At 50.9% G+C, this 16,510-nt stretch overlaps 8 protein-coding genes across 8 annotated transcripts; 4 read left to right on the plus strand and 4 right to left on the minus strand.

Moving 5' to 3' along the window:
* Positions 1–2,269: 2,269 nt before the first annotated feature.
* On the plus strand, positions 2,270–2,553 carry SNOG_13546 (hypothetical protein; the record flags this gene model as incomplete). The annotated part of the gene is made up of 2 exons (XM_001803702.1): positions 2,270–2,395; positions 2,437–2,553. 2 exons carry the CDS (start codon positions 2,270–2,272, stop codon positions 2,551–2,553), a joined length of 243 nt encoding a protein of 80 aa, XP_001803754.1.
* A 19-nt stretch (positions 2,554–2,572) lies between these two features.
* SNOG_13547 (hypothetical protein) lies at positions 2,573–3,121 on the minus strand (the record flags this gene model as incomplete). Its single annotated transcript, XM_001803703.1, has 4 exons — positions 2,573–2,661; positions 2,731–2,760; positions 2,970–3,034; positions 3,075–3,121. 4 exons carry the CDS (start codon positions 3,119–3,121, stop codon positions 2,573–2,575), a joined length of 231 nt encoding a protein of 76 aa, XP_001803755.1.
* A 1,082-nt stretch (positions 3,122–4,203) lies between these two features.
* On the minus strand, positions 4,204–4,558 carry SNOG_13548 (hypothetical protein; the record flags this gene model as incomplete). The annotated part of the gene is made up of 2 exons (XM_001803704.1): positions 4,204–4,397; positions 4,477–4,558. 2 exons carry the CDS (start codon positions 4,556–4,558, stop codon positions 4,204–4,206), a joined length of 276 nt encoding a protein of 91 aa, XP_001803756.1.
* A 708-nt stretch (positions 4,559–5,266) lies between these two features.
* Positions 5,267–5,400, plus strand: SNOG_13549 (hypothetical protein; the record flags this gene model as incomplete). Its single annotated transcript, XM_001803705.1, has 2 exons — positions 5,267–5,317; positions 5,353–5,400. 2 exons carry the CDS (start codon positions 5,267–5,269, stop codon positions 5,398–5,400), a joined length of 99 nt encoding a protein of 32 aa, XP_001803757.1.
* A 3,420-nt stretch (positions 5,401–8,820) lies between these two features.
* Positions 8,821–9,411, minus strand: SNOG_13550 (hypothetical protein; the record flags this gene model as incomplete). The annotated part of the gene is made up of 1 exon (XM_001803706.1): positions 8,821–9,411. One exon carries the CDS (start codon positions 9,409–9,411, stop codon positions 8,821–8,823), a length of 591 nt encoding a protein of 196 aa, XP_001803758.1.
* An 807-nt stretch (positions 9,412–10,218) lies between these two features.
* SNOG_13551 (hypothetical protein) lies at positions 10,219–11,018 on the plus strand (the record flags this gene model as incomplete). Its single annotated transcript, XM_001803707.1, has 2 exons — positions 10,219–10,507; positions 10,555–11,018. The coding sequence occupies 2 exons, from the start codon at positions 10,219–10,221 to the stop codon at positions 11,016–11,018; spliced, it is 753 nt and encodes a 250-aa protein (XP_001803759.1).
* Positions 11,019–13,037: 2,019 nt separating this feature from the next.
* Positions 13,038–13,829, plus strand: SNOG_13552 (hypothetical protein; the record flags this gene model as incomplete). The annotated part of the gene is made up of 1 exon (XM_001803708.1): positions 13,038–13,829. One exon carries the CDS (start codon positions 13,038–13,040, stop codon positions 13,827–13,829), a length of 792 nt encoding a protein of 263 aa, XP_001803760.1.
* Positions 13,830–13,918: 89 nt separating this feature from the next.
* Positions 13,919–15,544, minus strand: SNOG_13553 (hypothetical protein; the record flags this gene model as incomplete). The annotated part of the gene is made up of 1 exon (XM_001803709.1): positions 13,919–15,544. The coding sequence occupies one exon, from the start codon at positions 15,542–15,544 to the stop codon at positions 13,919–13,921; it is 1,626 nt and encodes a 541-aa protein (XP_001803761.1).
* Between the last annotated feature and the right edge of the window lie 966 nt (positions 15,545–16,510).

The following is a 16,510-nucleotide window of genomic DNA, read 5'->3' on the forward strand; positions in this document are numbered from 1 at the left end:
CAGCGAAGTTGACATATGTCTTACTCACATCAGCCTGACACAGACTCGCGTGATCGACGTCGTTGTCTTCAATCTCGGTACCAATGTGATATCTTCTGCTTGCAGTCGAATTACAAGTCCGTTTGAGAGCGAAGATGGCTTCTTAGATCGCGTGCCTCAGCGGCCGCAATCTCCTTCTCATCGCTTACATCTGCCCTTCACGAACCAAGCACAAAGAACAGCAGCACCTATCCATCAATTCGGGCGACTCTTAGCCGTCCATACCGGATCCTCATCAGCCGCATGAGATTCATTGCGATAGTAAGTCGGCTGATGGTGGTGAGGTCCCTGGAGATCTGAGCCTATGCAACTGGGTTGATGCGACGTGTGATGTGAAGTGATGATATGAGATATTGCGGATCGTCGAGGGTTCGGTTTGTGGTAGGTTGACGTATTCCGAGTTGTCGTGTTGACTTGGCTCTGCAAGTATCCGTACAAGGCCAGCGAAGCCTTTCAACTTGCAACGATACTCGGCAACATCTTGTCGCCTAATAGTATCGAAACAATTCTGACGTTGCTGAGAAATCCTGGGAATCTTGAAGATCGTCCAGCCAGCACATGGTGTCGACTCGTGGAGGGATAACCCTGGAGCGATACCACCCCTACAGCCCGAAGGGGCCCGAAGGGATGGACAGACCCTCGGCGGATACTTTGACGTGTTGTGTCTCGACACTGCCCATTTTTGGTTTTCAAGATGCGGAAGGCACAAGCAGGTGTCCCACATTCTTGACATCGGCGAGAAATACCTTGCCGAGGAAACATCGGCATTTCCAGTGCGCATTATGCTGCTGTCATACTCTCGTGGCTTTCACCGGTGTTCTGTCTTAGCCAGAAGACACGAGATCGGCAATACTGTCGCGCCTGGCAGTTAATTATGCTTGCATCGTGCTGGTTTCCGAAAGCGCATCCACTACGCCGCAAGCCCATGATAACTTCCTGCCAGGTCGCCGTGGCATAACGAAGTGGTGGAGCATGTTCTTCGAAATTGCGAGGGTGTAGATGAGAGCAAATACCCGCGAGCTACCGTCAGATCATGGCTCTGCGGTACGGACAGTTTTCAGAAGGCTGGCTTCTAGCAACGTCCGCAAATCTTCGCAGCAGATACTTCTTTGTCTGCCATCTGTCTGGAGCTTCTGATGGCCGGCCACGTCAGGCTGTCCGGTATCGAAGAGCGATCACCTTTGGGGTTGACCGGTGCAGTCGGCTCTTCCCGGCCCCGACCCACGAAAATTGGCAGCGCTGGACAATCCGTCTCAATGGACAAGACGCAATCAAGATCAGCACCGAGCCACACACAAAATCTCCAGGCTTCTGAAGTGTTCCAACGTTGTTGTAGCGATCTGTGACCAACCACACACGGAGGTTCATCGTGTTCCTGCTCTTCAAGACTGTGTTCGGAACACGGGTTCGTTCAAACACGTATCCGTCGGGGTCCACGGCGTCGTAATCATGGGGTTCTGATCCAGTTTGGACTTGCTCGGAGCAAGACACTCCTGATCAGACACAGCTCTTCGGGGAGGAGTGCAGTCATTGCATCTACCGAACATCAGCGCTGAATTGACTTGGCTTGATTTCAAACATGGTTTCAAAAGCGAAAAGTTCAGGAAAGCTTGGTTTTGTTCGACACTGTAACCACGAGGGTTGTCTAGGCGCAGTATCATCTGACAGTCGTCGATGAGCTGCAGCTTATTAGACTGGCAGCAGACCGTCTAGTCATCATGGAAGGTATCAGAAAAATGTTGGGAAATGTCTTGGACTTACGACAAGAAAAGAGAACTTCGGTGTGGAGATGGCCCTGCGGAGAGACTGCAGGCATTGCGTTTGACAAGAGCTGGCGCTGTTTTGCCTCGACTCCATGTGAACGACGATATCGCAGGCCTAAAGGCTTACGAGCCTACAATTTCGCTATGGGTTGTGTCTTCGAAGACTACAAAAGCATCGTCTCATCACCGATTCGTCCAGCTTCCAGCGACTAGCGAGACAGCTGAGTCGTCAAAAGCTAGACGATATCGCATCTGGCAAAGGTTAGCGCGTATCAACACGACTTGGTGATAATCCAGAAGCAAGTTAGACAGAGTTTCAGACATTAAATGCTGCGCATTGTGACCGGTGTCACTATGCTTGAACCACGAGAGATTTTGTCATCATCGTCAATGGGAAACAAAGGAAACACTATCAACTTACTACTGGACCCGAAAAGCGCGGAAGATGTCGGTCGGACTTCGCCAAGATGGCACACACGATACCTGTCGTCCATCGACTGGTACTGGCTCAACTCGCAACAACACAAACTCCAAGGGATCAAGATGGTTCAGAAACACTGTTCACGTCCACCGAAACTACATCCAGCCATGGAGTGGGTTCTTTTTGCGCCATAAAATCATGACTGTCGATCAGGACGTCATCATGGTAGAGAAGAAGTATGAGATGGACCTTCTACTCGCCGATACCGTAGAAAGTTCGCCGAAGCCAGAGGGCTGCGGTACCGGGGACGAGCTGCATCCTATCTGCTGAATGTCAGTGACAAGCCATTCTACGTCAACCAGAACATGAAGAACGAATGAGGGAGCTCAGTCGCGTTGTTTTCGCCATCGTAACCACACATGATAAGTATGGGGTTTTCTTGACGTTGATCACTTTCGCATTTCATCATTGCAGAGAGAGGAGTGGGTGGCGACTTTGGATACTTACCGTTGACACCAACAAAGTTGGAAAAGGAACCTGCCGAAAGTCAGTCACTGCCGAGTGCGCATCAGAGGGAAACTATATGTCATCAAGTGGCTCAGAATATGGGTTTGGTATCGCACATTGGGACCACACCCGTGGGGTTCTCCGTACGTGATACGATCAAGTGGGCCCTTCCAAAGGTTTTTACACCCAGAGGAATTCATCATTGCCAGGAAGGAGTATGTGAAGGGCTTGATACTTACCCTTGATACTGATAACGATCAGACAGTCGGAGAGGATCGTCGGTCGGTGACGATGATGGCGCATTCTGTCAATTGTCAGTAACTGTCCTATCCGAGTCGACAAACAAGAGGATTTGTAGAGGTGGCTCAGATTGGGCTTCGTTCTCGTACATTGGAACCGCACCCGAAGGCGGGTTCTCCGTACGTTAATGATCAAGTGGGCCCTTATTCTCATCATCGCCAAGGGGAGGGTAGGAGAGGCTCAAGACTTACTGAGAAGGTCAGAGATCAAGCGATCAACTTCGTTGAGGTGAGCCACGTTTCAGCCCGCCTCGCTGAGAGCCAAATTGTTCGGACATCATTCTGGTCCAAGAGGAGAGCGAGACATGCCAAGGAATCTCTCAGTGTCGAGAAGGGGAAACCCCGCCAGAATGTTCTCGTGCCGATGAATCCTGCACATTGTCAACACTTCCGCAAGTCGAAAGAGCACTGACTATCTTTTCGTGCATTGGCTCTGGGTACCATCCTACCACCGAAGCAAGCAGAGCCAGACACGTGAGTCTTCTGATCCTGGGATCAAGTTGTGTCAAGCCCCAACACCGTCGAAAATTGCGCATGCCGATGGGAACAGCCATCCCGAGATCTAACGAAACAGATACAGAGTGCCGAGGTGGTGACTTCGTTGATGCACATCGAGATCAGACTAAGCGTAACACTTGTGCGCTAAATGCAGCTCCGGTGGATTTCAAATCATCATTCCGAAAAATGAATTTGCGAGCCCAAGTGGGATTCGACAAGCCGTGAGCTAGAAGAGTTGCGCACGAGAAGTCAGCGTGGTTCGAATATGAGAAGACGACGAAAGTGTTTGGGCATTGAGATTGGCTCAGACGATTGTTTTCGCACATAGCAACGACCACTACGGATCGTGATGCGGAGATGAAATAAGGTTGTTTGAGATTGTCATCACAGAGACTTCGGACAATTGGGGAAAGAGAGAGGAACATACCCGTGCGAGACGATCTGAGAATGGTCGCTGAATCGCTCGAAGACTTGATAGAACGCCGGGAAGATAGAGTCCTGGCAGTCTTGTGTCTCAAGTGAGCGCGATGTCGAGCTGCAGGTGGTCATCTGTCCGGTGATGAGGTTGACGATCATATTCGTCAAGTTTGGCCATGCCAGTGTTTTTTGTCGCCTTCTGGAGCTACCGGACCTCTGGAGCAAGATCCTATGCTGTCAGTATATGAGGGAAGACTGCTCAGGGTGGAGTAACAATGTCTTCGGAGATCGTCAGAGTCGAGTGGTCGTCAACGTTCGGTGCAAGAGACGTCATGTGCCAATTTTCGCAGTCTATCAAGGCAACCTCATCATGCAAGGATATGGTTGTAACGTGGCTGGCCGGCGTGGTATGGGTATACCAGGGCTGGCCTCGACCTGTCCAATGCGGATTGACTGGTGTACCACGCATCAAGTGCTGCTAGCTTGGCTTTGCGACAAGCAAACATACCACAGGACCATTTGACCAACTCACAAGGACCAAGAGCTAGCCTTTGATTGTGTCGCTGCATGTAGTTTCGTCGCTGTAGCGCGCAGAGATCCTCTTGCTGCGCCATGTCCATGCTCTTTCCGGTACACTCGGACCGCACAATGCAGTCCCACCAGCACCTTCATAAACGCTACTGCCATCCATCCTCGTATGTTATTACCATTCGTTCTTTGTTCGTTTGGTATGCGGCGGAGTGAGGAGCGGATAAGACGATAAAGCGCAGTGGTTGAGTGTTTCCACCGTGGTGGAGGGAAGGGAGGGAAGTAACCGACAAAGCTTCAAGGCTACGATGGTTAGCGAACAGCTCTGGTCGTATGCTCAGCAGTTAAAACGCGGGAAGCCTCTGGCGATCTCGGATACGTGTGTACTCTGCGCTTCTTGCCCCTCCGACTTTCATGGAAGCGCAGTGTGCGCCGTCATTGTCGTTGTGGTCAAGTGCTTGCGACGAGAGCAGTGCCAAAGCAAAGACGAGCTGACCTTGGTTGTAGTCCTACACGAAGTCATGCTCGCTGTGCATCATTGAGGCGCGGATGTATACCTGATCTCGTTACTTGATGCTCATCCGTTGCACTTGGCAGATGGCGCCGAGGGAGCAGCGCAAAGTGAGAAGGGCGCGCTTGTTATGTCGACGGCTGGGCGCCGCAGCACGATCTCAAACTAGGCCGACGTTTGGATGCAGCTGTGCAGTTGACTACATGGCCCCGCAAGTTGATTCCGGAGATGTCATGATCCCCATTGTGTTATTTGTGGGCGATTTGCTGCGGAGGTCTTGACCATGGCACTTTCATCTCCCACAACAGTCAAGGAAGTGCAGATGCACTTTCTAGTAGTGAAGAGAGTGATGAACTACATTGTTGTCAGTTGCTTCCGACGTGGTTCAGTTATTCGGCCTACTCACAGTCCACTTAAGTCGGATGTTGTGCAGCCCGACTTTGCGGAGGCAGACAGCGGGGAAGAGCTGCGACACTGAGGGGCAAGCCGATGGGGACCGGCCTGCTATTCTTCAGGTCAGAGTACGGCGGTGCCACCCTTTATGCTATGCCAGAGTCAGTATGTTGTGGTTGCAGGAATATTTGCTTGTCGCCGACCCCGCATAGCCAGCGAAGGAGGTTGAGTGACAGCGACATCCCACCACGGGAAGTCAACGGGACGGTGGACAAGAACTCACTATCCCCCAAGAGAATCTCCAGGTAGACTTGATGTCGCGTGCGCCCAACTTGAGCGCATCAGTTGTCAAGATTGCCCAGCTGGTGGGCAAAAGCTGCGGAAGATTCGAGTGCGGGCGAGCAACATGCGAAGTGAATGAACGCCTCTCCACTTGTACCTGCACTACTCTGGATACTATCCAGCTCATGGGGACTTTCCTGAGCAATTCTGAGCATGTGGTGGTTGGTGTGGTGGGAGTGTCGTGGTGATGGTGTGGGGACTCCGACAATCGTGACTTTCGCGGAAATTGGAGGCCTTTGCCGCCAACACCAAAACGTTCCGCACTCAGCCAGCGTCCCCGCACGGCTATCTATGAGCAGGCTCACTTTTCTCAGTAATGTGAGCACCAGCTATCATAAAGATACCCCGGTGCACTTTTGCTACACACATGAGCACGTCTTGGCGGACCAAGTACATGTGCTACATGACGCTGCAGGATGCCCTCACGGCTGACCTCCCAGTTGTAATCTCAGTAGAGAGCGATGAGACGCATATCAGTAGCACACAGTCCCTTGAATGCTATCCTATGTCTGCGGCAGGGCAAGCACATCTGTCAGACTGTATGCACGGGGAACACAAAGTTCTGGGCAATGCATGCACTGTGACTGCCCTGTAGATGCATCAGCTTGTTTGAGCATCTTCAAGACGAGCGGCTACGTGAGAGGCATGCCATAAACCCAACAGTAGCAGCAAGTGCAGCTCATGTCCTGGTGCTACGAGCCCGCATGTAGAGCCTTGACGTAGAGGGTGAAGTGCAAAAGCACGCTACAAACGCTGCCCCACCCCTGCTCGTTGCCTGGTCCACAATCGCAAAAAACAACAAGATTCTACCCTGAGAATAGTTGGTTTCCAGTACTAGATAATCAGCTTTATTCAGCAATTCTACCTACTAACCCCAGCTAATTCGAACCCGCAGTGGCCTGGTCTGGTTGTCGCATCCCACACCTATAGGTCCTATGCGCCTTTGAGCGCGAAACTTTTTGCCCATGTAGATCCCTCAGTTCGAGTCTCTTCCCGAGAGCGCACTTAGCAGTTTTTTTGCTTCGCTTTTTAACAGGATCAGCGCTGTCGTGCACGCATTGCAGATGCAATGCATCTAATCTGTTTGCACAACATTCACTGCTCAAGTTTCCGAACGTAGAAAGGGCTGGAAATTACTGCTATTTGCGGCAGACTTGCTAGGCAATGTTAAAGCGCCTATGTGTGCTCAACCAGCTTCCTCCCACGTCCTCCTGGAAGATTCAAGGAGCTTTAGATATACCGGTTTTGGAAATTTCAGGTCGCCACGAAGGCCAGACTAGTTTTCTCTTGTTTGTTGAAAGATATGAAGGCATTGTAGTAAATCTTGAGTAGGTGCAACTATGACGCTTGGCTATTCCAGAGACTTTCATCCAGGTAGCCGATGTCAGCTACTCAGATGTCCGTGCAGCATTAAGAAAAATATGCACGCCTCGTAAGGACAAAATCCTAAGCTTCAAGTTGCCGTATCAAGCAATTAGATTATCTAAGAACCTGGATGCGCAAAAGGTTCGCGAGCGCCTTCGGTGGTTGGTTACGTTGAACTTAAATTATGGTTGCGTTAGTGTAAAGAAACTACGTTCCATCGGAGTATCTATAATCTAGGCTGCAGTACTTCACCCGAGAAATAACAGATAGAGATTCAGGACCCCTTTGCAGGAATCGACAGGAAAAGCCACGATTTTTTGATAGTCTTCAGGTCCTGATGTTCGACTTCTGATCCTCTGTCATACCATCCGGATGGCGCCACGGCCTTCCTCTTTCTCGAGAGCGCAAGTTCTGACGATAGCTGCCACACCGAGATGTGCAGGATCGTAATATCGTGGACTTATTTCGAGTCCTTGCCCAAGTCTTACCCCCAGAAGTTGATACTCTGAGTTGAATGTCCCCTAAATCCAATGCGATCTAGCTATGAATAGGTCGTGTGGCAGAAACTGACATATTGATTGCTCGTTCGGCAAATTTACCGAGGCCCAAATTACTTTGACAGAATAGACACAAGCACAGCTTTTTCAGCGCTAGCTTATCTAGCAAAGAGCCGTCGTACACTCGACCGAGCCGACTCATGGGGTCTCTCATAGCCTCACCGGATGTGTCGCTCGTCTTCTATGTGCCACGCACACCGCACGATGGTGAAGTATTCGCCACCAAGGCTATTCCAGTACGACTTGCTGCCTTTATAAGAGACGCATCTCGTGGTAGCTTCGTGGGGGCTTCGCAGTTCAAGTGTATACAAAATGGTCCATTGTCGCAGTCTAAGGCACGCAATAATTGTACCGTGTCGACAATACCATAGAGTGCATTATCCCAGGAAGGCGTCTTGTGTTAGACCCTGCGGAGGGGCAATCGACAAATCGAGTGAATTAATGTTTCGAGAAACTGGTGCCATTAAGCTACCCACTCCGGTATGGCTGGCTTGTATGCGTCTATGCACCTTTAGTCAGCCTTTTATTTTACTCGCTCGCAATCTCGATAATGGAGGGGTGACAGGCATCAGTAGCGAAGAGTATCAGTCACCCTCGAGGAAACCTGTCATGGCCACTGCGAGTTCGCTGATTCGAGTTCTCGTCAGAGGATTTTCTTGAGGCCTTCTCACCCTTGCTTTCTTGCAGTACCAAAGCTGCCTTAGGAGCTCTTCAAAGACGTAGGCTGCAGTGCCAACTCTGTCAAAGGAACATTTTGGATAAGCGTCGCCTTTCAATCCTCCTCGTAAAGAACAGCCTCAGTCCAAGCAATTGGAGTTCTCCACAGACCTCTAATTTCAAACATGGAATCGAGAAGTGTATCACTGGTCAACATAGCTGCACTCGGCACGTAGGTTGCTCGCCTGGCAGTTTTCTAGTATGTGGCCGAGAGAGGATATCATCGCCTAAACCCGAAAGGGTTAGCGCCAACACAAAGTTGACTTCTACCACCACTCTTGAAGACTACCATCACACAATGCGTATCTGAATTTCAAGAGTCTTTTGCTACTTGAATAACCAAGATCATAAGTATAGCACTTTCAGCAAGATCACAGCAACTTTTGGAATCACGTCGACTTAGTCTGGCATTTCTCTGCTCCTCTCCGCGATGAATCGTCTTGCGTTCAGTGAGCTTTTGTGCTCAGGAAATTTCCTCCAAAGAAGCCAGCTGTAGACCTGAAGTTTCCTCCAACACGGCTGTGATCATTGTATGTCCTTTGCCCTCACAGCTGCGCACAATGTCTTTGTGCATCGACTCAACCTTCGCCTGCGGGATGCCCATCCAGTTTCCCACCCAACAGAACTGCATCAGGTGCTCCACGTCTTCTTTAACATGCTCAATAATCTTAGAGACAGTACTTTCGTGCGCCTTGTCGTCGAAATGAGAAAAGATGGCGTGTCCGCCGTTGACGACAAAGTGACGGTAGAAGGCGTTGTTGACGGTACGAATTATCGCTTCTGCCTCAAGGCATTCAACCAGAGGCTTTTGGGGATCTTGGATGCCGTGACGAATCTGGCGCAGGTGATCATGGTATGTAGCGCCTATCACCTCGGGGGCAAGTTGTCCGGATGATATCTCAAGTGCTGGGTATGTCGAGACGGGCGCGAGACTGGGAACATCGCCATACTGGCGCCTGGTTATATCCATGTATACGCCACGAGTCCCGAGGAGTTGGGAGAGGCCTGGATATTCGTTCGGCAGGAAGGGGCGCTTCGGGGTGATTTCCAGCATGGTGTGTATCGGCGCGACCTTGCTGTGCTCTGGGGAATTTGGGGTGGTAAGGATAATGGCTTGAACTGCCTGCACCTGGCGGACGTTGATCTCGCGGGTTTTCAACGGGAATTCTAGGGCTAGCCAAGTTAGCCTTACGAAAGACAGTGGTAGTGTGGTGAAGTGTACCTTTGAAGAGCAACGCGATGATCCCAGCGTAATACCGCAGCAGAACACGGCAAGCATTGTGGGATACCATTGCGTCTCTTTCTCCAGATGTCGTCAAGGTAGGATCGAAAGATGATTCGTCCGCCCGCTGCTTTATCCGTACGCTGAGTTCTAGGACCCCTTGTGTCGTCGTCCGCGCGCCCGTCAGTGTTTTTAGTGACGTTGTGCGGCCGACCACGAGGAACAGTTCATCCATGAAAGCGCTTATGCGCTTGAGGCTTCGGACTTGGCGAAGGTCTGCTTGAACTCTGATCGAGCAATCGACACAGCAGGACATCGAATGGCCGAATGTCGGCTCAGCTGGATGGCTCGAGTGCATGCCATGAGTTGTTGTAGTTAGACAGTGCGAGCAGCCGCTGTTGTCGCACACGAGGGATGTCATGGTGAGAAAAGGGATGTGTGCTCAGGTCGAGGATGAAGGTCGAGTATCCGCGGCCGTCATGCAATTTCCGACACACATCCGTTTGCTCGAAGCTGTAGTGGGGTAGAGGGGTATTGGAGGGAGTGCGAGCGGCCGCACAGACACTATTTGTTGATATTCAGCATGCCAATTTGGGACCAGCTCAGAACACCGCATTGCCAAAAACCCTAATAACACCAATGGCGCGCTCAAAGACCTCTTCACTCTCTTCCTCCAAGCTCAAAGACATACTCAACGTCTACCGCATCTGCTTCGAAGCCGCCGTAAAGGCAGAGCGCAAACCCTCGGTCACCGGACTTAGCCAGCATCCGAGCAACGAGAGAGTCTGGAGGATTTACCAAGACTGCACAACGAGTTGGGATGTGCCAGATGGGGCGAGCGAAGCTTTTGTGGAGGCGTACAAGAAGTGGTCTCTGTGCGACAACTTCTGCGTCATGGTCTACGACGCGTTGAAGGAGCATTTGAAAAGTATGCGTATTCAAGCACTACTTGTTTGAGCACACGGAACCTAACAGCTACCCCAGAGTACAATGCAGATGTATACTGGCGCATCATCTCACCAAATCCGGTGTTTTCCTTCCTTTGTGGGGACGAGGAGCTCAGACAGTACAGTCATTCTGTCGTGGTGGTGGAGACAAAGGAGGGCAAGACCTTCATCTTCGACTGCACGGGAGAACAATTTGGTTGGAACGGTAGTGAGTGGCTCATGGAGCTGGAAGAGTTCTCAGAGCGCATGGATGAAGACGAATTGCCGGATAGGCAGGGCTCATTGGGCTTCACCAGGCGGGTGATCTCCAAGCAACCAGACGGGTACTGGCCACGAATCTTCACGACATTTTCGCAAATGTTTAAGGCATTCAATTGGGAGGGCCTGCCTCTGGAAGATCCTGCTTTGGCATTGAGAGCCATCAGTAGCACAGCAGCGGAGCGAGCGGAGGCCGCTGCTCTCGAGAGTCGGGGTCCAAGTCCGCAAAAGTAGAATGACAATGAATCACATAAGCGCGACTATTGCCTGCTCAAAGACATAATGCCTGATTCCTTCACATGATTTACTGAAATTCTGTGCTGTTGCTAGCCTTGTTGTTCTTGCGGGAGCCTGCGCAAGCGCAAGTGGGAATGCCGTCACTTGCCCCCCGCTTTACCGCACCACTGAGTGAAAAGCTTCCACGGAAGCAAAAATAGTGTTAGGTGAAGGATTCGAACACTGGCAAAAAAAGATCGGGGAGGGATACCACTCAACCCGTGCCCTGTGGGATAGTTAGTAAAGGTTTGTTGCCGGGCGGTGACTACCTAAACTATCTAAACTACAGAGCTATCTGTGTAGCAGATCTTAAGGATCTGCTACGGAAAAAGAGCTGAATTATTTAAGATGTATCCTAGAAGGTGAGGTCAGCGGGGCAGTGCAGGGGTCAGTGGCAGGAGCCTTAACACACTGACGAGCAGGTGAAGGATTTTCCTGCAAATAGCAACTTTGACGTTTGCTCATTGTTTTGTGCCCCCAGAGCTCGCTTGTGCCCCGCTGTTTGGTCTATTGGTGAGGTACAGCCGTGCTCACACGTCACTCCTGCAAAAGCTTCTACAGTCGAGCACAGCTTACTCAACAGCATGCATGCACTGGACACCAGTGCCGTGAAGTTCCAGTCATTCATTTGTTCATTTTCATACCGGCCATGTCCTACCGTACGTCTGCGACTCTCAAAAGCTCCTCGAGGTCGCTACGTACACCAGTTATTTATGCAGTACTATCAAGGTATTTGGTTGAAGGCAATTCAGATCATGTGTGCCGTCATCAGAGTAGATGCCTGCAATCTTGCATTTGAAAAAGTTCTATATAGTCGGGCATTCATTCAAAGTACCGCATTCTGCCAAATGCACAGGGTCGCAGAAGGCCATGCCCGCAGACGCAGATTGTGTGCTGTATTGACATGACATGCGCCACCTATTGCGCCAACTTGTACCAAGCTTGATACGAATTCCTTTTTGTGACACGACTGTGGAAATTTGTCTGCGTTTTCGTGTCGGGCCCCGTGAAGGCAATTCCATCTACTCCGCAACCCCCCAAACCGCATCGGGTGGGCCGTCTACGATGCCCCCTCCATAGCTTACTTTGTTTCTTACAAGCCGTCATCTTCGTGAGTTCATTTGACTGGTAGCATTTGGCTGAGAGATTCTAGAGCTTGTGGCGGGAGCTGGTCAGCACCACGCTATGTTTTCGATGATGCGTCTTGTCGCACCTCACGTCTTCTCGTCGGCATAGGAAATGATAGATATCACACCGCGTGTGACTTCGATGTGTCCAATTCAAACTAGCCAGCCCAAGTCTACGCCTGTCTCTCTACGCACGAGACGCCTGTTATGTACCACCATGCGCAGAGCTTCAGAACCCCTGGTCCTTGTTCGTCACATTTCGATCTTTTCCCTCCCCTCATCTGCGGGTACCGTTCCCAAGTCTTGTCCAAGTCAAGTTTGTACTAGACGGAGATCCGGTAGCGCTTGTACTGCTGTATACGGGTGGGGTGACTGCGGCGGCGGGTCTAAGAGGCTTATCGTAGGTGGCTCAGTTCGATGAAGGATCACGTAGAGAATACCTTGCGGCGATGTGCATTCGGGAGGATCCTATTGATGTCAGCCTAGGCGTTGTGTATCTTTGAAGCTCCCACCTTGCACAGCGAAAGGACTTACTTGATGATGGCTACTGATTCGATGTCGAGCATGACACTTGTGAACAAAGAACGGGTGTATCCATTCTGCGGAGAAAAGAGTCGCCATGGCTTGCGGGATGATTATGCTTTTCGAGCGTTTGGCGGAAAACGCGTACCAAGCGCAATGGGTAGACATAAGTGGATCTCTACAGGCGGCCGCACGCTAGCGTCTGGAACAGTATTATCACCTACAAACAGTTTCACTGAGCGACTTTCTCTCCAAGACGTCCATATCCCTCCTCAATCCGCCCCAACACGTCTTTCCAAAGACAGATCCACCACTACCACACACCCCCATGGCCACCACTATCTCTCCTTCGGCAGCGGCCCGCCCTACCAACATCAAAGATGCGCTCGAAGTCTTGCTGCTGTGCTTCGAAGCCGCAGCAGACGCCTTGCCTCCCTTCCCCCTCGCATATGCCATGGCCGTTGCGCCTGAGGCCACTCCGACGAACATCCCCAGCCTCGTCATCTGGCAGATCGAGGACCTGAAAACAAAGCCTCCATCCTATTCCGACTTTGGGTCACTCTGCGCCTCCTTCCCGCCACAGAGTCTGCCCGCGGCCCTCGCACGCTGGAACATGTGCGACTACTTCGCAATCCTCCTGATTGACGAGGTGAGGAAGAAGATGGATGAGTACTTTGGTGCTGAGGTCGACTGGTGGCAGATTGTCCCCAGACCTGAGCTTGGCCTGTTTACCTGCAACGAAGAGAAGTTTTTGCCGCGGGGCCATTCTGTCTTGGTTATCACAGAGGCCAACGGCGTGGTCAGCGTCATGGATGGAACGCCAGAGCAATTCCATTGGGACCGCTCTACCTGGCTTCTCCTTGGGAATGATTTCCAGGCACGCATCGGGGGAATATGGGGCATCAATTCGGAAGCTCACATGCGCCAGTGTGAGGACAGTCTCGGGCTCTTCCCGAAAGGTCACTGGAGCGTGGCGCGAAAGCGCATGAACGTACTTTTTGGCGAGCTCGACTGGAGCCTTCTTTTTTTGTTGTCGAGCGAGGATCGTACGGCCTCGGTAAAGGCACAAGCTCAGTTGGCCTTCGCTGGCATGCACAGGATTGAAGAGACATTGGAGTAGATATTCTGTTGAGATAGGTCGACAGTATCAAATGTATGATTATTGGGGACTACAATGAGATTCCTCATCTATGCATTACAAACTCTGAATCATGGCGCCGTTGGGGCCCATTTGCTCTTAGCTCTGATCTTAGCACCGTATATGTAGAACAGAACAGGTACTGGAAGGAAGACAACGCAAATGAATCCGAGCAGACTTGAGGCCCATGGAACGCCCAAGGTATGGTACATTGTATGTGTGAACAAAGGGAAGAATGCGCCAAAGAAAGATCGTATGAAGGTGTTTACAGCGATGGCGCTGTTGGAGTAGAAGCCATAGCAGTCGATGAGATAGCTCATGCCTTGCCAGAAAGGCACCATACATCCCAATCCGATAAGGGCGATAGATAGCACCTGGGGAACCCATGAAATGTTCGGGTTACTAGTCCATGCGAACCAGAACAGACCGACTGGAAGTGCAATGGCTCCAACAATCATAGGTGGTAGGCGCTCCTCGGGTATGGTTTTGCCATATTTGACATAGGCGCGTGTAAAGTTGGTGGAGGTACTGTAGGCGATTAAGCCAGCACCCATGATGATGCCGACAATGAAGGATGCGAACGGTAATTGAGAGACTCCCAGGGACCAGCCACGCTCTTCGTAGAAAGATACTGGAAACTGCATCATTGTCAGTACGGCCATGTTATTCAGTGATAGTTGACATACAGCCTCGAAGAGAAGATACACAATACCATACAAGAAGCTCATGTATGCGGTGATGAGGGCTAAGATTGGCTCTTGGGAGAACATGATGAAGGGTCTAAGCAGATAAACATTGACCACGTTATGTATCGTCAGCTTGTTTTGGTCTGCTTTCGAATAGTATTGAGAGTTCCCCGTCTCTTTGCGTAGTTTCGCTGCGCGTAGTTGCAAGATCCTGGCTCCAGAAGTCTCTGGTATCACAAACAGACCTATTGTTCCGAGAAAGGCAGCCATGATGAGAGTGATCCATGAAGTCCATCGCCAGCCCAGGTGCGATTCTGTTATGAAGCCGCCCGCAATGGGGCCTGCCACTGGTCCAGCAAATCCACCCGCTGCAAATACGCAGATCGCGTAGGATCTGGGTATGGGGTCCCAGAGATCGGCAAGGGCTCCTCCGACGACGGCTAGGGGTGCGGACGCGAAGAAACCACCCAGAAACCTTCCGACGCATATAGTCGTGATATTTTGCGCAAGAGCTACAGGTATTTGGAAGATGGCGAACAGGGCGAAGCCGAAGAAGAGGGGTATCTTGCGTCCAAGGACTTCAGACATGGGTCCAAAAGCGATGGGTCCAAATACGAATCCGAGCACGAACAGTGCGACACCAAGAGTTGCTGTGACGAGCTTGACGTCAAACTTTTCTTGTACGACTCCAATGTTGACACTAAAGATCGAGCTGGCGAAGGTGACGGTGAAAACCAGAAGACCCATGGATATCGTGATAGCCCATCTCCGCTTCGTAGTCCAATTCTTTGGGTTCCCGGTGTCGTTTGGTCCTTCGAACTCGACTAGGTAGTTTTCCTTGGTGGTTGGGAGAGTTTCGTTGTTGCTGCGACCATTTTCAACATCTGAGTGTGCTTGGTTCGAGTCGCTGGGTGTCTCAAAGCTTCTCTGTGATTTCTCATCTTCGGTCAGCGCTGGATCTAGCACGTTGTTCGTGGGAGGTGCGGTTGTTGCACTGGACATGGCGGCCATCGTGTTGGCGTTGATCAAGGCACCTGAGTTCAAGGTCGAGAAAGGGCGAGTTCGGGTATTTGTAGTCAATCAGTAAAGAATGCGAAATGTCGTTATTCCCGGAGGATGTGGAGTCAAGCGTCCTGGGACCCAGAAAATGGGTCTAGCGGCTCTGCGAAAGCCGAGCTGTGGATCGCGTGTCGGAAGACATGTCAATAACACCAGGCGATGGAAACATCACAGTTGAGCACCACCACAGGTCGCAACGATCCTTGTATGTTTTGCAGCAGAGCTGAGCGATAGTACATCAGGCCGCTCATAAGCAGACTATGAAACGATGAGGATGTTTCGAGGTTGAAAAGCTTTTGCATAGCTGGGTATGATGTTATCCCCTATCTCTAGTGTTATTCCAAACGATTGTGGCACCTGGTCGCAGAGAAAAGTTGCCGACGTCATGCATTGTCGGGTGGCGCACGACAAGTCCGATATCTCCGACAACGCCTGCAGCATAACGCATCGATACATCTACGTCAAGTACGTAGAAGTTGCAATAGTATATGATCGCTATCATTAACCCGTCTGGCTACCTTGCTACCGACTGCTCACCGTTGCTTGAACCGTTGCTTGACTTTATTTGTCTTACCATTGCTGAAGAAATTTATTGCACGTCTCTCCTTGTCGTAGTCCCTGATATGTTTAAGCTCGCGCAATGGCCCATGCACCTGTTGTACTTAGGTATTTGTCAAGGAATAATGTGCACTACGGTCGTGCAATCTCAAAGTTAGCAGTGCCCCTAGGCGAAGGCACTATTCATGCTCCTCCATTCCCGAGAACTTCTGCAAGGGCATCAGGATGGGTTAGCCGTCGTAGAAAATGTCGGAACTCTGTAGTGTCGATTACTCGCAGCTTTCTCCCAAGTTTGGAGCGAAACCCATCGATAGGAGATTTTCGAAGCCAAGTTCTTTGTTCCAGAATCCTTCTTCCTTC

The sequence above is a fragment of the Parastagonospora nodorum genome (assembly GCF_000146915.1).
Source record: "Parastagonospora nodorum SN15 chromosome Unknown scaffold_27, whole genome shotgun sequence".
In the NCBI taxonomy this organism is placed as follows: Eukaryota; Fungi; Ascomycota; class Dothideomycetes; order Pleosporales; family Phaeosphaeriaceae; genus Parastagonospora; species Parastagonospora nodorum.